At 45.9% G+C, this 27,543-nt stretch overlaps 1 protein-coding gene across 3 annotated transcripts in view; it reads right to left on the reverse strand.

Moving 5' to 3' along the window:
• The window catches only part of LOC138537572 (torsin-1A-interacting protein 1-like), a 731,597-nt gene that overhangs the window by 45,292 nt on the left and 658,762 nt on the right, over positions 1-27,543 (reverse strand). Inside the window, exons 10-11 of one of the 3 annotated variants that reach the window (XM_069641458.1) lie at positions 8,385-8,456; positions 1,395-1,454 (exon numbers count right to left, since the gene is read on the reverse strand). The exons of 1 other annotated variant lie outside the window; for it this stretch is intronic. In XM_069641458.1, the coding sequence (XP_069497559.1) occupies positions 1,395-1,454; positions 8,385-8,456 (132 nt within the window). The remainder of the gene's footprint in view (positions 1-1,394; positions 1,455-8,384; positions 8,457-27,543) is intronic. One more of the 3 variants, XM_069641460.1, reaches the window with a different exon arrangement.

The raw sequence follows: 27,543 nt of genomic DNA on the forward strand, positions 1-27,543 counted from the left end.
ATTACCTGGCCTTCAGGAAAGCCCTCAATACCTGGTGTACCCCCATAGCCACCCCCCCACCCCAGACTTCCTGATGCCCCTGTGCTTCTCTGCACCCACTCCCAAACACTTTTGTGCACACCCCCACACATTCATCCAGCAGTTCCACAGCGCTACCCTGCACTCCCCCGGCCTCCTGTCCCCCTGCCAGATACTAGCCTTTTCCTTCCCTTCAACCGCTTTGCTCTGCCACCTCCAAACCCTCCCTGGGGGCCACCAACAACACATGGAGGACTCATGCAGGTATTACAATATCCAACACTTCGAATATTTGTGTCAGTGTGCAAGGTATTGCACTGATAGGGGCCCAGAGGTGGGCAATGCATCACATTTAAATGCACCTGGGGAAAACATTGATCATCCGAGAGAAGGACATTTAATTATGAAATGGGGACCTTGTCTCACACTAAAAGGAACGAAGGATGTCAATTTTTCACTCTAACATCCTCTCAGAGGTTGAGTAGAATACAGTCATCTAGCACTTTGATCACCTGTGAAACGTACCGGTGAAACGTACCACTCCTTGTACATGGAACACAGGATGTAAACATTGTTTGTACAGTTAACCCATGTTCTCCCCTCCCGCCCCACCTTCGTAGCTCAACAGAAGGCACATGTTTATCTCACACACCCTGCACTCGCATATAACACAAACACTATTGCACAGCACCTCTTCCATAAGAATGAAGCTACCTTTAACCACAGAAATTTGAAGTGTAGCTTCCCACATACCTATCTCCTTAAACACAATCACCCTGTTTGTTCATGGGGGAGCCACACAGGTTCGATCCCTGGGTCCGTGCTTAGAAACCTCTGGGTATTCAGCATGTTATAAATAACCAATTATAAATCTATTTTACCTCCACTGCACCCATCCACACGACAGTCATAGGTGAATAAAAGGGCCATGCCACCCTCACGTAACTATAATGGCCGAAATGCACACGCACAATCGGACCTCCGAATTATCCCAAATTTGGATTCCGGTCCCACCGAGGGCATTCAACCAAACAGCGCTTTGGGACCATACTTATGGTGAAAGGTGCTATACAAATGACAAAAAAAATGGATGTACTGGGGGATTCCCAGTCTGATGACCGGAAATGCTCAAGCATTTGATTCTATAAAAGATCCACTGCTAGACAAAAAGTGATAGTCACCCCATCCCTCCACCCAGGCTAAGTTTCTGCTCCATAAATCTATTTGGTTTTGAATTTAAAAATAATTCAATCTTTTCACGAAAACCAATTTGCATGAGTTTAAAGAAATTGCTGCTCTGAAAAGGGCCAAAGAATCAATGTAAGATTCCATTACGCAGTTAAAAGCGGACTCCAAGAAACCGATTATAACATTACCCTTAGTAGCTGGCTCCGTGGGGTGGGTCTTTCTTTTTAAAGGTTCTGGTTCACACTCATCTGAAAAGAAAGGTTTACAATTAGGTGCCTTCCCAGAGCAGACAAAACCTTAATGTCTGATCAGAATCCAATTCCACAAAAATCAGAATGAAAACGGTGCATTAGAGTATGGAAGGAGAATTTGCAGAAACGAAAGGGACAGAAAATAAGACAGGGAGGATTAGGGCATGACTCCAAGGTTTAAGTAGAGGGCGCTCCTGGAAACTAATTTCTTGTAAAATGCAGAATATATATATATATTTTTATGTTATTAGAAAGGTAATATAACTATCATACATTTTTAACCTTTTACAGCAGATGAAGAGAAAGGAAGAAAAAAAAGGAATTCCAATCAATCTTACAAACCATTAATTACTTATTTACTTTCCAAAGTCCTCTTTTCTGTTCTCATCTCCTTTATCATTCATTTAAAAACCTCCTCCAAATAGGTGATTAGGGCAATGATTAAGAAGATTTGTTACCCTGCATACAAGTCTGCCATCAATCGCCCCCTTCATGTGGTTCAAACTCTCCAAAGAATGCACCTGGCATCTTCGTTCTCTGTGGAGTCATTGCTTGTGCAAAACAGAACCAAATGTTTGAGTGTTTCGCTCATTCCCTGCCTTACATAGTCTACAGTTGGCACTCATTGAACGGTCTCTCGACCTAAGGTTTTGAATTTCTAACGTTGAGTACAAGTTCAAGCACAATTGCAAGAATTTGCATCTTAACCAACTACTTGGAGACTTTGTTAAGTACTTTGGCAGGAAGTTATACGGTCAACATACGACATCCTGGTGACAGGATTTCACCTGCTTAGCTTTCTCCTGGGTCAAGATCCAGTCTTGTCTCCACAGTTTGTTTTTTTATCGAGACAGGATTTGTCAGTAGTAGTAGTTCTGTCGTGGCTAGCTCTTCCAAAACATCCCAGCAAGTCTTTCTCCATTCCTGTAGATCTTTGTCACAATCACCCTCAATGGCTTCTTTTAGGATGCCAAAACCTCAAACGGGATTGTTCAAAATGCAATTCCGGAATAGGGACAGTTTTTTCCACAACCTGTGCTTTCATGGAATTTGGACCCAACTCTTGTCTTAATGTTGCAGCTGGGATACAGTTTGGGATCTTTAAGATTTAACTCCAAAATCCTGCTTCTAGCATATCCCAAATTTTCACTGGTATTGCCCCAAGTGCTTACGCCCAAAAGGTCACAGCTGGCACAAAATTAATTTTGTCAACGTTTACGACTAGGATAATAGAGAATTTACCAAACCTCTTCCCAATCAATCTTCCTGGTTCCCCAAGGTTTGCATTTTGGATCTGCACATGTAGGTTTGCGGAACCTCTTTCAAGGATGTACTTGTACAGCTTCCCAAGTATGTAAAAGATGAAAATTCCTGTATCCACTCATTATCAATATACCATGAGTTCTTACACGGTTTCCTCCCTTTAGTGGATTGAATCGTCAAGATCTTTGATTTGTTGACGTTCAAGTCATTCTCTTGTACGTATGCGTTTAAGGCATTAAATTTGCATTGCAGGCCCACCAGAGTTTGGTCTATTAAGATAACGTTGTCTGCATACAAGAGTTGGCCAATATGGATTCTGTTAATGTGTGGGGGGAAACTTTGTGCTTTATTAAGGGTGAGTCTAATGTCTCATAGGAAAAGGTTAAAGCGGGCCGGCACACAAGGACAACTTTGTTTCAAGCCTCGACAGGGTGCCAAATTGGTCCAGTTTCATCTGTAACTATGTTCCTCTGTGAAGATTTTGTAGTGCTTCTAAGATGTCCCACGGGAATCCCCACTTGGCCTGCTTGTCCCACAGCCTTTTCTGATTTATTGAATCGAATTTCTGCAAGAGATCAATAAAAGCCAGATAGGTTTTTTTGTCAAGGTTGATAAACCGTTTTTTTCATAAGGTTTAATATGAGCACATTCAATGACCTGCTCATCCCTTTAAGTCCCGACTACTTAATGTCCAACCGCCCTCTGCCAGTGACCATGAGTCCAAAGCTGGCAACAGTAGCTTGGCAAACACCTTATCCGTCAGATCGAGGAGGGCGATAGTATGTTACGCTCACCTGGTCTCTGCGGAGGCGTTGGGGCACGGTTGCAGCCCTCCCTCAACTTGAATCAACCCCTTCAGGCCTATCCCTCAGTAGAAAAGCTGTGAGCGGTGGTACGTGGTGATACTGCTCCTGCGTGGAGATAAGAGTGTGTGAGTGTACCAATCTGTATTTGTTGTGCCTCTCGAACCCTTCATCCCAAAGTATGGTTTCTGTGAGCATATGCCGGCCCATAAAGCTCACCTGTGAATTATGGAAGATAAGCTCTCCGTCCTGCTACTTCTGGCAGGGGCACGTCGAATGGGATCTAGTCCCTTCACTGTTCCCCGATAAGGATTAGTCCAGTCCAGCTGCGACTACGATTCTCCTTAAGTCTTTCTTGAGCTCTTGTGATGTTGTTGGTTCTCTTTAATGTCTTTATATGTTGCTCCTATTTATGCCCACAATAACGCCCCTCTTCTGTTTTCTTCCCTTGGATGGAAATGCGGCCTCAATTCAGCTGTGAGATGCGGCCGGATGGAAGATGAATGCTACCGCAATGTTCGACAGCAGGTAAGTGATGGTTTAATTAAGGAAAAGCTTGAAGTATGGGGAAGCGCAACCTTAAACTGACTGTTTTTTCGATGTCTAACCCGGTCTTCTGTTTTTCCTTGCAGGCGCTGCTGTCGACGATGGAGTGTCTCGTGCTGTGGTGGCAAGATGAAGATTTTGGCGTTCCGGAAAGTGTTAACATGAATACTTGGTTCGCCGAAGAGATGTACCGGTAAGAACAGCTTCCCCCAGTTGGTAAGTATGCTGGCAGGAAGCAGGATCTTCAAAGATAAGTCTGACCTCAGGCGACGGTGAGCGTTACGCTGCTTGTAAGTGCAGAATAACGCAAAGAGTCTGTCTTGAGGATCGGGGCAGCTTATATAGCTGAGATCGTGGGCACGCCCATTAGGGCCGGCTTACCAGCCACACCCTGCCACTCCTAGAGAGTGAGCACGTGCGAAGGCAATCCATTAGCAGCCACACCCAAGAATACACTTGGGGCTGCTTAATGGATGGAATGTTCAAGGTTCATGCATCTGAAGTGCTATGTCCATAGTAAAAGCTTTTTGGTGTTAAATTGATGTTCTTATTTACTTTTGTTCATGAGCCTAGACAGTGTCCACCCAGGTCTCCTGTGCATGCGACTCCTGCATGCCTCTGACTCCTGCATACCTGTACCCCTGACTTCAGGACCATGATATAGTTAGGATCAGCCTTTTAGCCCTTCTTTAAGATGGGGACCACTACAGATTTTTTCCAGGTTAATGAGATCTGCATGAACTTCTTGATACGGTCAAACAAGATCCAAGAATTTTGCCCAAAATTCTGCGTCTCCCTTCAGAATGGCATTCGTCAGGCCATCGGGTCCCGGCGCTCGCGAGTTGCTGATTCGTCGTATATCATCCTCCTCGGTAGGGAAAGACCACACCAAGCCAGCAGTAAGGCTTTTGCCCGGGGCCGTCCCTTCCGGCTTGTTGAAGTCACTTTTGTAATGGCTCTTCCATTCATCTTCCGTCACGCCACTAACCTGTAGCGCCATTGTTGGACAATTCGATTAATTGAGGAGTTTCCAAATATCTCCCATTTGCTTTTTTTGCAATTATTTCCATCTAGTGCTCCACGTCAACCTGGGGGATTTTATGTTTGCAGGCTTTTAAAAAATAAAAATAAAAAAAGTGTTTTGTTTATTATTTTTAACCTTGTAGGCACAAACAGTACACAGGTTACAGAGTAGGTAGCACCAAAGACTTACAACCGCACACAAAAATCACATGGGGTAACTCTGTGGTCAGTACACGTTCCATGTAGGAGGGTCCGGGGGGGAGAACTTCAGGTGGTTGAATCCCTTTGTCTGACAGCTCAGAACAAGTGCCACCCACAATATTTCGGGAACAAGAACGAGAGTAAAATCAGACCTCAAGGGGGGCACCAGGGGTCAAGTGACCTTGAGGTTCAAAACACTGCGAACAATGCAAACGTTTAGAGCCTAGAACATCTTGGAGAACCAACAGTCAACACCTGTAATAACCCAGCTACAACAGGGCCCCAGAACAGAGATGGCCCCCTAACCCTCACCCAGTGCGCTCCCGTCCGGACGCCCACCCAGGGGAACCGTGTCCAATAGTTTCTCTGCTGCCTATGTGTCCCAAAAAAGGTATTCTTTCCCCTTCAAGGTAACTCCTCGCTGGGAAGAGCAGGCCCACTTTAACCGCCCCACCCCGCTTTTTTCCCCCCATCGGTGGCTGGAGAAAGGTCTGGGAACAGGTGGATCCTGTGGCCTTGATATTTCAGCACTTTTAGTTCCCGACGTTTGTAGGATCCCGTCTCTATCGTGCGGGTCACTCAGACATACCAACATGGTAGAGCCAACATCCGAGGTCAGTTTCGATTTGGGCCCAGATACTCTGAGCATAGAACATCTGTCAATATATATTGGGTCTTCCACCATGTCAACTTTAAGCTGTTCCGGAAGACAAGTGGACATAAAGTTGATGGGATCCTGGCCCTTTGTGCCCCTTGGGAAACCAATTCCACGTAGCTGAGAACCCTGTGCTGCGTTCTCCAGCCTAGCCTCAGTCGTCTTACAGCCTTTCAACATTGACTCAATTTCCCGACTGAGACCCTTAACCAATGGGAACACCTGTGCACGCCGTTTATCCAACTCGGTGGTCTTCAACTCGAGGGTAGAAGTCCTCGTCTTCAGCTGGGCCACCCCCTCTGCCAGCTTTTTAAAAAATGTTTTATTGGTTTTCACAAAAAGAACAGATATTATATGTATGTACAACACACTGGAACTCTTGTCGGTCTACCAACCCTCTGTCAGCTTATGCAACTTTCCTTCTAAGCATGACATGGATTGTTGAATGACTCCGAGTGCTGTCATTACTGGGTTCTGCAGAGTAGGCTTTTCCTGGCTATGTTGCCGACTACGTGGTGTAAAGAAACCAGCATCCTCACCCACACATTTCTTCTTCCCCTCTCCAGATGCCCTTTTTAAGCAGTCCCGCGATCCCACACCTGAAGGCAGGTCAGTCTCCCCAAGATCACTGGAGCCTCCATGCAGTGATAACGCAAGCCCAGAGCTATAAAGGTTTGAGGCGTGACAATGTTGGCCTTGGGTCCCTTGCACTGTTCACTCCCTCCGCTTCCAGTACCAACACGTGCACAGGGCTCAGACTAGCCCCAACGGGGTCCCTGCTGCTCACCCCGCTCATCACCATGCACGGTGTAGCACTTAATTCCATGCTTCGAGGCCTTTCCATTGTCCTTGCGTTCCCCGGGGTGTGGTGACTTAGCATCAGCTTACTCCATGCAGTGCCGAGTCCCGGCGGCCAGCTCACGTCATAAGCCTTCACGATCCAGGCTCCGTCAATCGCCGGGATAGCAGCAGGTGTGCCGCACGCTGGGGGAGTGATTAGCTTCCAACCTTCCAGTCCCAGGCAGCAGACACCCAGAGTACGCCCCCGCGACCCCCTCCGCCGCCTTCATTGGAAAGACAAAGACAGCAGTCCGCATTGCTGTCGCCCCGCCAGCTACAGGCGAACCAACCAACTAAGATTTTTACAGCCGGTGCGACATCCACACAGATGCCTGCACAGTGGTTTTCAGCTCTATATGCTGTGGCTATTAGGCCTGCGCAGCCATGGAGAGCCTTACATTCAAGCGATGAATTTGGCCGGGCTCACTAGCACCACCCCACCCACCCTGCTTGCAGGCTTTTTTCCAGATTTATAACTATGTTCTCTAGATTTAATTAAATCTAGAGGTATAGGGAAATATTTTTTGTTCATTTTTGTTTGTCTTCACGCAGTTTTCTTCTGTATGCCAGCAGGTCTCAGTCAAAGCAATGTTTATGAGCAAAGTCGGTCTTGATCCTGTCTTTTTGGATTCTTTAAAGACCAGTAACAGTTTTGGGTAGTAAAAGCTGATTTTTTAAATCCTAGTTTTTGTTCAATCGTAGCTTGTGTAGCCGTTTCATCAATACCTTTAGTCTTACTATGTGAATCTTAAGGCGATTCCAGCTTTGTTGCACATAATTAAACACTCAGGCCTTTTGGCTCTAATCGCCAATGTTTTGATCAGTGTCACTTGCGTGAATAGATTTAAGTTCCATACTTCTTGGACACAAACATCATTATCCTGCTTAATGAGGTTAAGTAAACCAGAGGCCGGTCTTCCCTTTTTCCCCCATTGAAGCAAAACGGTAAAACTGTCCTCCATTCTGCTCGTCAGTTGAGGAAAAAGCCTCCATCGCTCCTACTCCTCTAACAGGGTCCAAGGTGGGAGCAGCTAGCAGCCCTGCAGCAACTGCTCACACTCCGCTCTCACTCTGCTTTCGCTCCGCAAGTGAAGCTGGGTAGTTGAACGTGTTTGAGCTCCACTTCAGCAAACAGCAGTGTGAACAGACACGAGCATCGACCAGGGAACTGCTCACACTCAACTCTCACTCTGCTTTTCTGCAGAATATAAATGAACGATTGGGCAAGGCAGTAATCATTTGGTGAAAGAGAAGATTCTTTGGAAAGGCAAGGGAGCAAGTGAGAACATAAGTGAAAGAAGTAGCTGAATAAAAAGAAAGATTATATGATATTGATAAAGGCATGGTAAGATGAGTGTGTAGTGTGAAAGGAAAAGAATGTGGAACAATAATCGAAGAGCATTCTTAGTTTTTGCAAAGCGCATCACGCCTAGATGGGCCTCAGAGCATACACAGAAAGGAGAAAAGATTTAGCCAGACATTAATTTTGCTAATCTGATACTCGAGAAAAGGAAATTCCACAGAATCCTCAAGTTCTAGCCTACCCAGATGAGGAGTGGCACTTATGGGTAATGTTGGCACAAAGGAATACTGTACCGTCAGAGTAGAGCGTTTGTTTTTGATGGCTAGATGAGCTTGTAAATTGCCGTTTCTGAATTCCAAGGGGAGCTGGAAGAAGCAGGAAAGGAATCTTATTACACTGAGTTGCACAGAATCTGTGTGTGACTAGTATTCCTTTCCCTACCACTACCTTTGGAGTCTGCCTGCCATCAGGTATGGATATAGCAAGTGGCACCATAGCAAAAAAAGAGAAGTGGCATTTCACAGCAGCACAGCACAAAGGAGGGTTTTACTGCTGGGATGGGTATTCACTTCACAACACATGTGGTACTGACAAAGGCACACACCTAGGTCAACAGCAGAACTAAAGAGATGTAAACCAGGCAAGCAGTTACTAGAAAGGAGCTGTTAAAACTGGTGGCCCCTTAGCATTACTAACTCAAGGAATACAGTTTATAATAACTGGACGGGTACGAGACTCACAAAAAACACCAAAATACGCATGTGTGATTACACAGACATTTATACACTTTCAAGAGAGGCTGCTCAGAGCCACGAGTTAACGGTCAGAGGATACCATTGCAAGCCTAGGAAGACATGTCACCATTTAAGTATTTACCGGCACACACAGTGGTAGATGTGGTCGAACAATTAAGGGCAACTCTTATGAGCGTAAGGGTAGAAAATATACAGTAAACAGTACCACAATGAGTAAAGGGCTACTAAGCCAGATATTATTACATTAATAATTGATGTCAGTTATGACTTTGTGCAGGTTCCAAGTAAGTAATGCAATTTCCGAAACGTCTCTAGGAGCTTTTTTGTGCTTGCTCCTACTTATGTTAACAGCAAAGCCAAAGGTCATACATTCAAATTTCAACAGCCCCTACTCAAAGGTATGTTGGGACCTGTAGTCACTTAACCTCTAGCCAAAGGGAACAATAGGTAAAATGGACCATTTTCGGAATGGTTGCGCAGGATGGTTCTGATGCCGAATGGTCACAAATGACAAATATAAGGCCCAATTTTATAAATTGAGCCCCATATTAAAGACTGATGTTTTATTATGGGCACCTAAGGTGTCTTTTGAAGGCAATCAGAGTGCCCACTGGTTCTGTTGTACCAGTGACACCAAGCAGATCCAGTAGCGACAGAGGATGCTCACTTAATGAAGGATAGTAGACCCCAGCCCCTAAACAGCCTAAAAAACCCTGGGTGAAGTTTAAAGATGCACACCAGATGAGTAACATTAGTTGCGGTAGAAGGCACAATAGTGACCCTACAGGAGGTCACAGGTCAGGGCCAAAAAGCCACACAGCAGACAAATGGAAGCATCCATGCTAGGAGAACGGTACTAGGGTTCAGTGTGATGGTCCAAGTGTCCAGTAAAGTGTTCACCAGCAGAGACTGCCACGCTGGGCCTCTGAAGTATGCAGTACTCCTGGTAAAACAGCACAGGTGAGTTTTGGAGGTTAGAGGAGCAAAATAACTCCTTCACAGGAACGGCTCCAACTTGTCTGGCTTGATCAAATTGAAGAAGAATTCCATAAAGTACTGTCTAATGACAGGACAGGTAGAGATTTTGTATCCAGTTTTACAGAGTCCAAGTTGCTGGTGCAGTGCTGCTCTTGCTGCCCCTCTGGCAAGTCCTTCCATGAGCTTCGGGTTCAAATCCCATCAGTTGATTAAGCACTGATGCAGAGTGTACGCTTTAATTCCTAATTCGTGGGGCTTAGTTCTGTTCCAAACTCCAATCATGCACAGGCACCATTCAAACTTTTGGTAGCCAGCCAATAAATGCTGGTCACACCACACACATTTGCTTGAAAACGCAAGAGTTGTGGATTATGCTTTCCTCATTACTATGTTAGATCCTTAAATTTAATGGATTAATCCTGGTTATCTTAAATTGGTTCTATAAAAAAAAGAATTCATTATAGAAGCATCATATATTCCAAACATCCCTCCCAATTCACCCAGACCTCCCCTCGTTCACCCACTCCAAGAACCCCAGGCCACATAACAAAAGAAGATGGGGCCCACACACATTGCCACACATCTTTATTTCCCAGACTCTCTGTTTCTTAGCTTTTTTTAACCACAGTATTAAGAATCAACATTAAGACTCCATAGGGGCAGAGAAGACCATCCAATAGTATAGCCCATTCTGTGTTTTTCGCTGCTACTTCAGCATACACAGATCCAATGCTGGTTAAAGTCAAAAATTCAGCGGTTGCCTATATAACCAAGTCCCATAGCCAGTCCGTTGTTCTAGAACCTGTGTCACTAGACCATGTCATGGCAATTCTCTGCTTGGCCAATACAGAAGCCAGGTCAACATGCTTGTCAATTGATTTCCTTCTGGTGAACTGACCCAGCAAACATCACTGGGGATCCCATTACCCAAGAAGCTCCCATGTCACCAATCTGGGTTAGTACTACACCCCTCGACCCCCGCCCCCCCAAACCCCCAAATTGCACAAGCATATGTAGTAAGTGGGCATCATTCGTCCCACATTTAGGACAATCATCCAGATCCAACGGGTTCCATTTTTGTATTCTACTTGGAGTCAAATACATAAACATACTGTATAAGCCTCAGGGGAGCATTTCTAGATACTGCTTTTGTGTAAATATAAATCCTTTGCCTGTTCCCCCCGTGAACACTTATCCCAGGTTCCCCTCCCAATCATCATTTATTTTCACTTTCTTCGCTCTGTTCACCAGCAGTAGCCGACAGGTCGTAGATATCTGTCGGTCCCCCTTTCCAAGTGCATATAGGCCTTCTAGCAGTCGAGAGGCTGGAGTTTCCTCTGGCAGCATGTCCCACATCTTGCAAGCCCTTCCCGTTATACCATCATAGAACAGAAACTGACTCCTATTCATGCCCACGTTTGTACGCAAATCGGTAAATGGTTTCAGGCACCCATCCTCAAATAGGTCTCCCCAAGCCAAACATTACCCAATCATTAAGGTATTCCCTGCCTACTTTCACCTTGTGTAGAACAAACTAACGTACAGGAGCACGCCCAATGAATATTACAATGGTAAGTCGACTTAAGGGACAGTAGGTGGGTGCAGGGGAGAGAAACAACCCTGGCACTGGGTTGTACACAGACAAAGAAAAAAAACGGTGTCCACAGACTGGATGTTTCATGTTGATTGTAACTTGTCTTAGGAATTTATGTGTATCATACAGTACACATTGTAAGCATGAACATTGTTTTTATAAATCCACCTGGAGTACCTCGGACCAACGTACTCTATATACGTTATTATAACTGTTGAGGAGAAGCGTTTAGACAAGCGCTGGGAATGTTTCCTTCACAGCTTTGCATCCACCATGCATGATCATTTCAAAAAGAAGTTACCTATTGCTAGAGTCCTTGATCCCAACTAATACTGTTAGCCAATTGATATGCTGTGAGTAGGATCGCGCTTGTGTACTTTACAAGCGTTTAATAGTCAAAGAAGTGATCTGAAGAATGCATATAATAGTGCGACTGAGTGCTACGTCACTTGTTTATATTTGGCATCATCACGCATGTCGCAATGACATTGTCTTGAAGCAGCCATCTTGAATGGAGCAGATCGAAGCTCTGAAATGTGGAATTATTTTTAACAATTTCAGAATATTTGATCAAAAGTTTAGTGACAGACCACGTAGTGTAAATTAAATAGTGAATACAGTCGTAAGATCACATTGAATGTGTTTTATATATAAACAATTTGTTTCTAAGAACAATCATTGTTCGGTAGACAATATCTAGGTGTGCAGGGGACATGAGTGTTCCACAGACTGTGGACACTTTTTTCCCCTTACTTTTTCCCCCCTTATCTGGGGGATTAAGGGTTAAAAAAAACCAACAGGCTAGCATGGTACCCAGATTTATCAAGTTGGGCTATTGGGCATCCATATTAGGAATCCATAGAATCTCAGTAACAGTGAGACTATGGATCTCATCAACCTAGATCATAGCCTTCATTCAGGGATCTCTTCATCAGACAGCTGTTGCGTAATCCACAGCAATTGGGCAGCCAAAAATGCACTTATAAATTTGGACCTGCAATCTCCACCAAATGGTACAATTCCTGTACACTAGTTTTCAAAAGTTGATTAGCAGAATTTTTTAATAAAACATTTTTTTTGTTAGCAATTTTGGTACTAATACTTTAAAATGTCACCAGAAGTTAGTTGTACGCCAAGACATAAAATTATCAAGAATACAGCATTTCTATGTACCTCTTAAGTAATACATTAGTGCTGATAAACTGCTTAGTTTCAGAAAGAATTACATTTTCAAAATAATAAGAAATATTTTCAAAAAAGAAATTCTTACGGTTTGTATATTTATAAAGAACCCTTTGAGGAAGTAAATTAAAATTTTGCATAATCTATTGGTCTAGACGTACACTGGAGGTTGGCAAAACAATGGGAAAAGAGGAAAGGTCAATTAACTAGGGAAAAAAACAAAATTGCATACAACTAGGCTCCTGGCAGAAGATTACATAAAAAAAGATTACATTTTATGCACAACTTCAGCCTTACGTGAAAATGCTTCCCAACAAGCAATACATAAGATTGCTCATGCTGTTTAGGCTAAATCAGTTAAGAAATTAGTTTTGGGACCACAGCTCAAAATTCATTTAGAACAAAGAGCATGTCTAGTATGTAAACTGCAAGTGAAAAGAACATGACACTTGTATATTGACTGTTCTGATTCAACGCCACACTTTTTAGCATGATTCGTAAAGGATCCACATTTTCTTAACTCAAAATCTGTGTGGTACAGTATGAGATCGGCATTCAGTTGGCCATGAGTTTAGCTGTTAAATACTGGATGTGTGAGTCAATTGTAAAACAGACGATTTTTATACTTCGATACATGTTTAACTTCATTTGTACTCCTTCGTTGGACTACTGAATTTATATTTTTTAACGTAGTCATACTTTGAATGCAAAGTTTGCATGAAAGACTCAATTCAAGCTAATAATAAAACAAATAGGACACATGAAGGCCAGGAGCTTCTGCCTCACCAGCACGATGTGCACCGAAGGCAGAGCTTAAATAAAAAGACACACGGATTCTGGTATGGTAACAGTATGGTAATGTTTATTTGTAAAGCCCCTATACACAAGGCAAGTGTTTCAAAGCGCTCAATGAGGGAGGGAACAACGGGAAAAGCAACAGTTATTCAGAGTCCTTGAATTTCTGAACGATACAAGTCTGCACAGGCAGAGTAAGTGCATATAATACAATTAACAGTGTAGATAACAGCAAATAGGTCCGACGACGATTCTGCAGTTTTTCCAAGTGCATTGAGGCACCACCATGCAAGGAGGGGAGACAGGGAAGATAGACAGACTATCTTCAAGGCATGGTACGTTCCAATCGTGCATGTGCAGAGACGGTACATGAGAGGGGAAGAGAGGCCTCTATACATTTATGAATCTGCTCTGGAAATCATTGCAGTTGGTACAACATGATTATTCAATTGAACAGAAAACCAGCAGTATTAAATCACAAATTGCGATGCAATAAGACTTATTTTATGCCTTTCGCTGTGGTCAATGCCACCAGTCTGACCTTTCACCCACAAAATGTCCCTAATCGTAGCATCCAATTTACGAAAGGTGCCTTTAGGGATGTCGTACGGCACATTAGTAAAATCTAAATGTCTGCAGATCAATGGTGCGCCATAGCGGGATCCAAAAAGCCCTGCGACTTATCAGTAGGTAAGACACAAACACAGTGACCCTTAGGCATCACCTTGCCATCTTAAACTATCCTGGCCACACCCAATCCTGCATCCACTACAACGCACCGCCCAGACCTCGTCATTTTGAGCATCAATCCTACCTAACAGATATTACCCACTGTGTTGGGTATCATCGTTGTCATCTCTACCAGTGCATTGACTGCTCTCCCATATTGATTTACCTATCTGACAGTTTTTGACAGTTTTTGCGCAAATAAGGAAGAGCCTAGCCTATCCTATCCTACTTGCCTTTACCTTATCCTGATTGCAGTCAACAGCTGTACGGCGGTCCAATTGAGAACATTGCTTAGCGTGATTTTAACTTGTGAATCACCCTATTATGTATGCTGCCTAGTCTGGTATTGTAATGAAACTAGGCGTACTCACTGTTCCTGCCCTAGCTACCGCTTCAGTGTGCCCAAGACTTTGCAAACATATGTAACTGTGCTTGATAATCCATGTTGCCTCACTTAATTGCCTCTTACTCTGGCGTTATCTTTGACCATTTATGTATGCATGTGCTCTTTAGCTATTGACATTACCTTTAAACACCAGGCACGCCATTACACTGCTTTCCGTCCTGGCAGTAAATCTACAACAGGAGAACGCAAAGCTCTAAAAAATGTAGCTGAGAACAAACAATTAGTAATAAAAGCAGCAGACAAAGGCGGGGGAATCGTAATACAAAATATCACACAGTGCAAGGAAATGGTTATGAGCCTTCTAAATGAAGGCAATTACAAGAAAATTAGAAAAGATACCTCAGCTGAAATCAAGCTAAAAATCCAGGAAGCAACACGGTTTGCCTTAGAACAAAACTGGATTACTGACAGAAGAAGCTTAACACTTCAGAAAACATAACTCTGCCATTTTACGCCCTGCCCAAGCTCCACAAAAACAAACACCCCCCGAGAAAGACCAATTGTCTCAGGATGTGGGTCAATATTGGAGCCAGTCTGTAAATGTATTGACTTTTTAAAGCCACTCAGCCAACAAACAGTAACATATCTGAGAGACACAATGTCCACAATAACTAAGTTTGAACTGCAAAGATTTAATCAAGATCAAGAGCTCCTTGTCACGATGAACATAGTGAGTTTATATACGAGCATACCACATGAGGCAGCAGTGGAATGCATCAGACATCACTTGACACACCACATGTCACAGAAAAGAGTGCCCACTAACTTTATCGTGGAATTATTAGAGCTAGCCCTTACCAATATTTTTTTTTCATGTAATGACATCTTCTACATTCAAACGAGTGGGACAGCAATGGGAGCAGCATCTGCACCAAGCCTGGCAGTCATTTTTATGGCAGAGTATGAACAATATTACGTCCTCAATACCTCTAACCCATTCCAAGACAACATTTCCCGTTGGTATCGTTTTTTAGACAATATTATTCTGATTTGGAAAGGCGACAGTGAAAGCTTGAACAATTCTCGATTGGATCAATACCAAAACTCAGGAAATCAAATTCACTATGTCGAGCAGCAATGAAGAAATCAACTTCTTGGATTTGTCTATCAGACCACAAAATGGCTCCTTGGTATGTAAGCTATTTACCAAGGACAGAAACACTCTCCTGCATTACAGCAGCCATCATCCAAAAAGCCTTCACAATCTTCCATACGGTCAATTCCTACGGCTGAGAAGGAACTGCACGGAAATGGATCAAGACAACAAGAAGGCCAAGATCTTACAGAACAGACTGTTAGACAGGGGATACCCCAAAAAACTCGCCAAGAATATGATTAAAAGAGCCAGATACACACCACGAGTTTGTCTACTTATGCCTGAGACCTCAAATACTAGAAGCGAGGATGACTTTTGCATCCACATTTGGACCTAATGCAACAAAACTCAAAAAGGTATACTCAAAAAATTCTGGCCCCTCGTCCAACTTAGTTTACCAGAAGAAAAAATATCCAGGATGGCCCTCAAAAGATCAACGAACCTGAAGGACGGACTAACCCATGCCAGAATAGACGAGAAGACTCAGATCTAACATTTGGAACATGACAGAACTCCAGGGACATCACCCATGTGGTACAGGTATGGCTTGCTGCTTTACAAAAAAAAATGAACTCATTTTGGATTGACAACAAAGAATGGCAATTAAGACACTTTAGCAATTGCAAGACAGCCAATGTTATCTACATCATAGAATGTCCCTGCGGCCTACGTTATGTGGGACAAACAAAATGGTAAATTCACAACAAAACAGGGGAACATAGATCACGGATCAGGTGCAGATCCCCAAAAGCCCCCTGGTTTCACATTTTGTGAAACAGCAACATGGCCCAGATGCAATGTTATGGTGGGTAGTTGATAGTTTCTAATACCACTAATGCCTCCAATGCACAAAACCATAGAGAGGCTTGGTGGATTTTTAAGCTGAAAATATCCAATGAACTAAATGAGGCGGAACCCAATGGTCCTTATGGCTAAAATATTGTTAGTTTCCCTTACACAGTAGAGGGGTAACATCACACCTTAATATAATAGTCTACACTTCCGTCATTGGCTCCGGCTCCTGCGTCATTTAGACCATCTCTATCACTACTGGGTGTCCCAAATTGCTACTAAACACACAGGATTTTAATTGCCCCTTGCCTAGGCTACTTCACCCTCTATTTAAGTCTCATTTCACAGACTTAGAACTATACTTGTAAACGCTCTGTCACTGCTTCTCCAGGAACACAACCCAGGAAGCGCCGACATTTACAAATACAATTACTGTCTGCCTTGAAATCGCAGTGTCCATTAGCACAATTTTACCAAAAATTCAGAGGATTTCAGATTCCTTGCAACATTTCGCCCAACAGTACGCGTAACATAAGCAACGGTAAGCCCCATCAAAGCGCATGTGCACTGCACTGCCACTATTCTCACGCGCGCATGCCTTGTTTCTACGGCAATATACAGCCCGTCGTCGCTCGAACAATGTCAGCTTTTTCGCGTAGGCGAGAGACTAGATCCTGTTACACACAGCGTATCATGCCACCTTGAGATAAGCCGATATACGAACACACCTTTTAGCCCATTAGATCCCTGTAACTAGACCGGATCACATGCTGAACCCTCTCAGATTTCAGTTATTCAGATTTGAAGATCCTAACAAACAGCTTCTCAGCCATCTTGGAAAATAGAATACCCGGCCAAAGGAAAAGTTAGCCAAGCACGCCTGCACATCAAGGTATGCCTCTGTGCTTACAACCAAGATTGCAAACACAACTTGTGTAACTTGTTCTGCCATGCACATGGATACAAATAGTATGCCCTAAATCGTGCACACACGCATTTGTTTGCCCCGCAGAATCGGAACACGTTTGACTCCAATTATGCCCAGAGCCCCATATGTGGAAGCTACAAATCAAGGAAGCTACAAATCAAGGACACACTACAAAGAATACACTAAAGGTCGGTTTACTGCTGCCCTGTTTTTAGACTTTAAGGTGTGCCACAATAATGGTGTTTTTATGTCATGTAAGGCTTTAATGCACAACAACTGGCACTAATAGAGTCCCTCACTTATCTTATGTCCCACCTACAGGGAGACCTACTCCAAGCCCAAGAAGGCGGCACCTCGCTGAAACGTCTCGGGATATCTCACCTTCGGTGCCCTTACTGTCCTAACAACTATATACAAACTGTATGATTGATATCTAGACGTAGACAAAGTGTTAGGTCACCCTCTTAGCTTGCAATGCGACTTAGCTTTTTGTTCTTTGTTGCTGATCAAAGATGAAATTATGAGATGTTATACCACAAGTCACTAAAGGTGAAGGTTTTTCACAATTTTCACTGCACCGATTTGTATAAAAAGGCTATAACGGTTTCGATGATTTTTTCTTCAGAAGAATATATGTAGAAATTACAGAAAAAAAAGAAATACAGAATTATGTATACTGAAACAACCAAATGAACAGCAAAATAATAAAATGCTGAATATGCTCAATATTAGTGTCAGACTACTAGTCACCTAAGTTCAACTGTACACAGAATAAGTTTGATTGGGTCAGGCATGACAACATTTTTTGTTTACAGAAACTAAAAAGTAAACGTTTGATTACCGACAGGATGATCCCCCTTTGTCTCCAGTATGTCCAGCTCATAGTCCTGCCGTCTCTAGGGCTGTCCCTCCCGTTAACAGGTAAACCTACTGTAGCTGCTGTTAGCCTATCTGACGGATTTATACCGCGTTTTACACCTCACGAAAAACTGTAGTTCGCTAGTAAATACAAGCTATGAATATGTGAATGCATAGTTGCGTCAGTGATACTCTTGCCTAACCTCCTCACAGTTAACTATTTACAGTAATCTGTATGGTCATTTTTGTTATTCGCATTACTGCATCATAAATTTGTATGACACCGTTCCGATTGTCCAACTGTACCAATGTACCTGTATTACTGTTTACGGCATGGAAGCCCTTAGCAAACCAGGCTTCCATGCATCTCCCCTCTTAAGCCTCTGCCACCATCGACACTGCACACTGACCTAGCTCCCTGCCTTCAGCGCTTAACTCAATGTATTGGGTCCAATTTACACACTGTATTTTGCTCCTGCTACTGACTACCTCACTTACTAGGACCTCCTTTATCACTAGCACCTACCTCTTGCACCTTACACGACTTACACGCTAAAAACATAGCATAATATTGCACACCCTTCGCACACCCGTAGCTCCACTCCCTTACCACACGTGTGCCACTACTCCTCATCTTCACCCAACCACACTTTATGCTCTCACAACATTAAGCCCTCTTACATCACGCCTTCCATCAACCCCTATCTGAATTCCCTGGCCTTCGGGCTGGAACACTTTGCTACTAAACCTACGCCCAATCAACCTTGTGCCCTCAAGCTTAGGAATCTCAGATTAGGGTCAAGATTTTGCCATAAAATACGACACCTCTACCATCCTTCTAATACCAAATCCCATACGGTCCATGGCAACTCCATAATACCTGCACCGGTAGGTATCACAACTTCTAATCGTATAGATGCCTCGATCCTCCACGCCAACAGTCCCAACATGGCAAAAGATACACTGATTAAAGGAGCCCTTGTTAATGCCAGATCCCTCTTAACCCTTTCCTAGCCATCACTGTAACATGGCTACACGCTGCAGCTGGAACATCACTGTCCTTGGCCATCCCCAATAACTATTCCATCGTCAGATGCAACAGGAACTCCAACCAATCTAAAGGTGGAGGCGTTGCCTTCATCTTAAAAAGTTCACTTGAACTCAGGCTCATTCCCAATCATCAGATCCCTTCTGCTGAATTACTAGCAGTTAAACTGCCGATATCACCCAATCAAACAGCCACAGTACATCTTATTTATCGCCCACCAAGACCTATTTCCACCTTCACTGATGACATCACATCTCTTTGCAGCTAACACTAAGCCTGGGGGACCTAAATCTTGGCTTCCAAGACCCTAAAGCCCTTGACCTTGCTAGTGCACTAACACACTTACCAGGTTATTCACCGTAGTGACCACCTTACTCCTAGTCCATAGTCCCCTTTCCTCCATACTTATGGGACATCTCTCCATCCTGTTGGACAGGACCGGAGCACTTTGTAAAAAGCATCCACATTTTTTCCAAACATTTGTCCTTCCTCTCTTTCTTGCATCGCCCATCAGTCCTTTTCTATCGCCAGGTCAAAGACCCATTAGCAATAAAAGAGGAACCTTATTATAGCGGACGGCGGGCGGGCGTATGGAGGAAAGGGGACTATGGACTAGGAGTAAGGTGGTCACTACGGTGAGTAACCTGCTAATACTCCTACGTCCCGTCCCCTTTCCTGCATACTTATGGGAGATTCCCAAGCACTCCTTACAGGAACTACGGGTGGATGGAAATACCCCTCACTGAAACAGGTTCCTCAGCACAGCCTGACCAAACTGAGCGTCAGCCCTTGAGCTCATGTCGAGGTAATAATGCTTACAGAAAGCAGATGGGGAGGCCCAAGTAGCTGCCCTAGCGATGGACTCCCAGGGGACATTTCTGAAAAGCAACTGCGGCTGCCTTGCCCCGCACCAGGTGTGCATGAATACCCTTAGGAGGTTTCAGCCCTTGGGCTGTGAAAGACTGATGCAGGCGGCGATCCACCGAGAAATGGTGCCTTAGACGCCTGCTTGCCCGGAGGATTCCCGAAGGTCACAAAAAGTTGAGAAGAACTCCCAAGCTCGGAAGTCCTGTCCAGGTAGAACTTAAGAGCTCTTCGGACATCAAGACAGTGTAGAACCCACTCAGCCTCAGAGGCAGGGTTCGGAAAAAAGACCGGTAGGGAAATCGACTGATTCAGATGGAATTCAGTCACAACCTTCGGCAGAAAGGCTGGTTTTGTCCGAAGGACTAGCTTGTCCTTGTGAAAGACCAAGAAAGGATGCTCCACCGACAATGCCTGGAGCTCACACTCTCCATGCCGACATAACGGTGACCAAAAAGGACACTTTCCAGGACAAGTACTTGATGTCCACAGTAGCCATTGGTTCAAAGGGTTTATGGCATAGCGCCGTCAGGACCACATTTAGGTCCCACGGCGGGTGCGGATTATGAACCGGAGGGTAGAGGCGTGTCAAGCCAGTAAAATGCCTCTTCACCACTGGGTTAGTCAGGGAATAGGAACACCGGTCTGTAGAAAGATAAGCGGAAACCGCTGAGAGATAAGTCCTGCATGACAGAACATGAACCCCTGACTCTGCTAGGGAGGACACGAAGGACAGCACCGTGTCAACCGTGGCCACCTTGGATCCAACTACTTCTCCAAACACCAATGACAGAACCTGAGCCATTTACTCTTGTACTGAGATCTGGTCGAGGGTTTCCTGGCTGCCTGGATAATTCGCATGTTATCCGCAGACAAATTTAGATGCTCTAAAGACTTGAACTCAGACACCATGCTGCCAAGCTGAGCGATTGAGGGGAGGGGTGTGACAGCTGCTGTTCCCCTTGGTGAAGAAGATCGGGAGTTACTGGTGACCTGATCGGCGGATGCACTGACAGGTGTTGAAGCTCTGAGAACCAAAACCTGGCTGGCCACCACAGGGCTATGAGTAGAAGGGAACAGTTCACTTAATTCTTCAACTTCCGAATTGCCCGGTGAACTAGAGGCAGAGGCGGGAAGGTGCAAGCTCTCATGTTGTGCCATGGAATCTCGAGAGCATCCCCCAGAGGAGGCTCCCAGCCCCCCTCTGGAGGCATACTGAGGAAGCTTCTTGTTTACCGCCGTAGCGAAGAGGTCCACCTCCGGTGTGCCCCAACGCAAGAAAATCCATGAGAGGACCTCCGCCTTCAACTCCCACTCGTAGTTGACCACTGTCCACAGGCTGAGGGCATCCGCTGTGACATTCAGCTGGCCCGGGATGTGTACTGCAAGCAGCCAGACACCATGAAGCACGGCCCACTCCCATATCTGTATAGACCGGTCCACAAGGGGGTTGGGGGGGAACTTTGGTCCCCCTTGCTTGTTGATGTAATACATTGACACCACATTGTCCATGCGTATGCAGACCACCTTGTTGGCAATGAGCGGTCTGAACGCCTTGAGCGGCAGAAAGCGCCAAATGATTTATGTGCAGGAGCTTGTCCTGAGGCGACCAGAGGTCCGAGACCTGAAGATCTAACGTTGCACAGCACCCCAGAAGGGAGGGGTCCGTTGTGATCGTCACCGTGGAAGATGGGTCCTAAAACCCCCGCACTCGCCAACAGGTTGCTGAGAGATGACCACCAGTCCAGGTCCACTCATGGAATCCGGAATCCTTATCCGCTTGGAATCCGGGTCCACGGCCTGACGCCAGGAACTCCGAAGAGCCATCTGGGTCAGTCTTGAGACGAGCAAGAGGAAGAGCCAGCACGCATGAGGCCATGAGGCCCAGAAGCCTCTGGAACCACCAGGCCGACATGCTCTCCGACTGCGCAAATATCTGACACGTGGCTAACAGATCCGCCATTCTGTCCCCAGTCAGGTACACTCTGCAGTCGATCATGTTCCAGCGAAAACCCAGGAAAATCAGGTCCTGCGAGACCGTCATGGTCATCCAAATACTGATACACATGGATACCCTGGAGACGAAGATAGGCCGCAATCACCGACGGCATCTTCTTACAGACACGTGGCGCCAAGCTGAGGCCAAAAAGAAGCACTCGAAACTAGAAGTGCTCCTCTCCCAAAGAGAAGCGGAGATATCTCCTGTGTGGGTTCCAAATCAGGATATGCATGTACGTGTCCTGAAGATCCACAACGCTGAGCCAGTCGCCCGTCTGCAAGGAGGAGCGTATCTGGCTGGGCGTAATCATCTTGAATTTCTCTTCGGGTAGGAAAAGATTGAACTACTACAGGTCTAGGATGGTGCGCAGGCCAGCCTGGTTGGGTTTGGGCACCGTAAACAGCCGGGAGTAGCAACCACCCCTCGCTCCCCGAGGGGAACGGGTTCCACAGTTCTGAGGTCCAGAAGTTTCTGAACCTAGGCTTTGAGGGAGGGTGAGCCCGACAGCTGAAAAGGAGGGTTGTGGGGTGGGGTAGAGGTAAGCGGAAGCCTGCTTGAGCGACTGACAAGACCCATCTGTCTTCTGTGATGGTCTGCCACGCCTCCCAATGAGACGCAATGCGTCCTCCCACCGGGGTCTCGTGCAAGTGCGGAAAACCCTCATTTAGTAGGTTTATCGGTAGCGGTGCCACCTGAACCTTAGGAGGAGGCTGTTCGGAAGAGGTGGCCTATGGCAGTTATTCCCCACAGGGGTATCCCCACTCTGCGAGATTTGCGGTCGAGGAAGCCACTAAAGCCAGACGAGGGTCCACTTTGTGACAACGGTCTCTGGGTCTTGAAAGGAGCCTTAATCAGCACAGACAATAGCTGTCTGAGTGCTATCCTTCGTCTTGGTGAGCTCTACATCCGTTGTAGAATGAAAGAGCTCCTTACCATCAAACGGAAGGTCAACACCTTGTCCTGCACTTCTTTTGAAAATGTAGTGGCATGCAGCCACGCCTGTCGTGAAGTATCAACCCCCAGCATAAGGCCCCGCTAATATCAACTCAGCACTGGCATGCCTGAGCTGCAAAGCCGAGTTGGCAAAGATTTTCCTCCCTAGGGAGTCAAGGAGCTTGTCCTCCTTACCCAGGACCCGAGTAGCCGTCGTGGAAGCGGATGCTGCAGGTCTGGATTGCAAAGTAGCCGCAGCCACCACTGTGGAGGAGGGAGGCGGACAAGACGACAGGGCCACCTCTTCCGAAGAATGTAGCCTGTACCTCACGTCAATCTTCTTATTGACAAAAAGTCCCGAGTGTGGCTTTTCCCCAGACTCTTCGGACCTCGGCCAGAACATCCTTCTGCAGGAACAGGCCGGTACGCTCCAAGGGAGACCGGGTGAACGCCCCAGAAAGCACGCCCTCCTGCGGAGTTGGTGCCTCGGGCACTGGAACATCCAAGAAACTCAAGTCCAGTACCTGGTCATGAAAAGCTCTGATAGAGCGGGGAAGGTCCTCGTTGTCCTGATCGCCTTGAGGGTCATCTGACAGGTCAGGATCCTGCTGAGCCGTGTCAGGCACTGCCTTGTCCACTGGGGACAATGGAGGCAAAGGTGGAAGAGCCGGGGGAGGCACCACGGGCAAGGGCGGCCCCGGCGGAACCACCGGAGGAACGGGTGGAGCCGAAGGCGTAGGTGGACATATCTCCCTGAAAAGCCCTTTGTAATATTCCCTCATGGGGTCGGTGCGCATAAGCACTTGAAATTTACCGAAAAAGGCGTCCTCCGGAGACGGTTTCGGAACCTGAGGAGGCCTCTCATGAGGTGGACAAATCCAGGGACGTAGCGGGGAAGGGTGCCACACCGGCACCTCCTCAGACGTATCCACATAAATCAAAGGTGCCGCCCCCACGGGCAACAAAACATTGTGCAGAAGAGGCATCCGGGCAATACAATCAAAATCCGGCCGGTAAGGATGCGCACAAGGGACTATAGGTTCACCCAAGGGACAAGCCCTACACCAGAGGCCGATGGCGTAGTTGTAGGGGTAGCACCTAAAATGGCTGCCGTGGTCATAGCGGGAACGGGCGCCATTTTGTCCTCATCTGAGGGGAACTGCGGCACGTGAGTTAGTGAGGCAGGGGTCCCCTCGATGGACCAGGGGTCTTAATCTTAGCCTTAACATAAGGAACCTCGGCAGAGCTGGTACTATGAGGCCCGGAATGTTTCTCGGCATTGCCGGTAAAATAAGAACTTTGCCCCCTCAACAGGTCTGGTGTCACCACAAGAGCGGGAACGGTGAGCAACAGCTTTCACAGACAAAGCCTTTACCGGCCTCTCAGAACCGTTGGTAGCTTTAGCCTCTGAACGAGGGACCTCAGACCCAGGCCCGGTAAAAGGATCTGCGTGGGCTTCGAACATCCGTCGGTAACCACAAGCCCAGCCAAGGCCTCGGGGCGAACCCCAGTCTTATCTTTGAGGGAAGTTGACAGAGGCCTCAGAGCGAGCTCTGGTACCCCCCACGACTCAGTAGAACTGGGTCTACAAACAGCCCCCACAGGAGGGGCCTCACAGTGTACTTGGGTATTCACAGGCCCCTTACGGAGACCCTCAGAGAAAACTACAGTAGAATTATTAGGCCCGAAGGGCACCTCAGGGCGAACCCCGGTGACAGAGCGATCAACGCCCCTCACGGCCCGAGAGGAACCCGGAAAGGTATCCCCCCGGCCGGGGTGCTCTGAAAAGTAAAGAACTTAACGGGCGTTTCTTCTTCTCGTCGATGAACGCCTGAAAAGGTAAAGGAGGAGTTTGTCAGAACACCTCCTCCCACCGCTCCAACCGACGTTGAAGTGCCCGGACCGAAAGGGAGTCACAGTAAAAACATGAGTCTCAACAGTGATCCGGACCCCAAACACTCTAAACAAAGAGGATGGGGATCCGCACTCACGAAGCGACGGTGACACGATGAACAATCAGGAAAGTCTAGTTTGAACAAGCCAGTAAACAAACGCTAGCGAGAGCCAGAGAGGAAAAAAGGGAAGAAAAACTTCGAGGATGCAAGTGCATCCGGCCCCGATCGAGCAGAGAAAAGGACTGATGGGCGATGCAGAGCCAAGATGGGCGGGTTACAACCGTGTGCCGGGCCCCATGCAGGAAAGAGAGGAAGGACATTTTTGGAAAAAATGTGGATGATTTTTACAAAGTGCTCCGGTCCCGTCCCACAGGACGGAGAGATGTCCCATAAGTATGGAGGAAAGGGGACAGGACGTAGTAGTACTAGGAGTTACCCATCATATCCAGGAAACTACGCATATCAAAGGTAGAACCCTTGATTGGCTCGCTGACTGAAATGTCCATCACATCTTGCATCTAGTCGGATCATCATAAAATAACCTTCTCTATTAAAGCCAACCACCAGGACCCCAAACAAAACATTGCACCTTCGATCTGTACCAGAAAAAAGAAGGACATCACAGAAGAGAAACTGCTCCCACTTATCCTTCCCCCCTCCTCAACGCCGCCTCGGTATCCTGCTCAGACCCCACAATCCTAGTAGATGGCTACAACCAAACAATCCTAAAAGCGTTAAACATCATAGCCCCATTGAAACTACGGAAACCAAAACCCTGTGCTCATATCTCGTGGTTCACACCACACCCGAGAGTGTTACGCAAAGCCAAAAGAAACGCTGAGGCACACTGGAAAAGTCTTCCGACAGATGCTAACAAAAGTTCTGATTTTAGCTTCTTCCTATTACAAATACGCAATATTCCTAGCAAAAAAAGACACCTACAACAAACGTATCCTGCAGGCAGACTAACACTAAAGAGCTCTTCCAGATTCTTAAAATCTCTTGTAGCCCCTCTTGACAACTGCAACTCTGCCACCACATGGTGTATTAACATTCAAAAAGCACTTCTTGATAAAATCACCAGACTGCAAAGTAAAAATCAATGTCAGGTAACAAATCCATGAGTAGGCTACATTTTCTAATGCCTCCTCTAACAAAACTCCAACTGCACACTAACTCAAACCCTTCAACTTCTCATCTCTGTCCATCATGGAAGTGGAAACCATCATTAAAAAGCTTAAACCATCTAACTGTCAAGGTGACTTCTGTCCAGCCCCCGTCATCAAGGAGGGTGCTCATGAGTTAGCCCCCTTCATGATCACCTTTATTAATGCATCTTTCAAATCGGGCACTGTCCCCGATAACCTCAAGGATGCGTGGGTCAGCCCATTAATAAAAAGACCTACCCTAGATCCGAGCAACCCTACCAAATACAGACCTATTACCACAGTGCCCTTTCTATTGAAAATCTTGGACCGCGCTGCCTACTTACAAATCCAGGATTATTTAGAATCCAATAAACTCCTTGACCTCCAACAATCTGGCTTCCGACCTAGGCACGGAACAGAAACTGCCCTCAGACTTAAAAACGCAAATCGAAGACCTTAAAGACAATGGCAAGTTGGCCCTTTTACTCTTGCTTGACCTGTCGGCAGCATTTAATTTGGTCAACCACCAAATTTTCTGCCACCACCTCAAAATCGCTGCCCATTTCTCTGATGAAGCCACCTCCTGAATCAGATCCTTTCTGGCAAACAACCATGAGGGTCTTCTCCCCATCCACCGAACCGCTGGCAGTCCTGTGTGGGTCCCGCAAGGGTCCTGTGTCTCACCCACACTGTATAACATGTTCACGAAGCCACTCTGACATTCTTGACTATCTGGGTGTCACCTAAACCAATTACATAGATGACATCCAGATACTCATCCCCATCACTGGTGACTACGTGACTGACTTGAAAGCCCTCAACGTTGTTTATCTAGTAATTCAGGCCTGGATGGCACATCACAGGCTGTGTCTAAACGATGTAAAGACTGAGTTACTTATTTTAGGCTCCCACCTTAGACTCAAGAAATTGGATTCTGCCTTCAAATCATTTGTTATTGACAGCAATACCATCAAGGTATCCAAGGACACACAAACTCTAGGTATCTATACCACCTTATCGCTTATGAGACAAACCAAGGCTGTGGTCTTGGCTTCAGCTCATACATGCAAACTCATAACTGCATGCAGACCTTTCCTCACAGCTGCTAACTACATCATCCTTGCAAGAACCTTCATTATGGCTAAAATTAATTACTGTAATGCCCTTTACTTAGGGACTAGTCAAAGGAACATTAATGAGCTACAAGTAACACAGAACAATGCCATCAGGGCGGCTATCAATATTCCTAGGAAACTACATATTTCTGACACCAGGCGCAACCTACACTGGCTCCCTGTGACACACAATATCCCTCAAAACCCTTGCACTTACTCATAAGTGCCAGTCCAACCATGCCTCTGCATATCTAGCCAATCGCTTTAACCCCCATACCTCTGTCTGCCCTCTAAGATCTGCCCAAGCCCACTCATTGGCCACACCCATATTCAAGCT

The sequence above is a fragment of the Ambystoma mexicanum genome, chromosome 1q (genome assembly GCF_040938575.1).
Source record: "Ambystoma mexicanum isolate Mex_15411 chromosome 1q, UKY_AmexF1_1, whole genome shotgun sequence".
In the NCBI taxonomy this organism is placed as follows: domain Eukaryota; kingdom Metazoa; phylum Chordata; class Amphibia; order Caudata; family Ambystomatidae; genus Ambystoma; species Ambystoma mexicanum.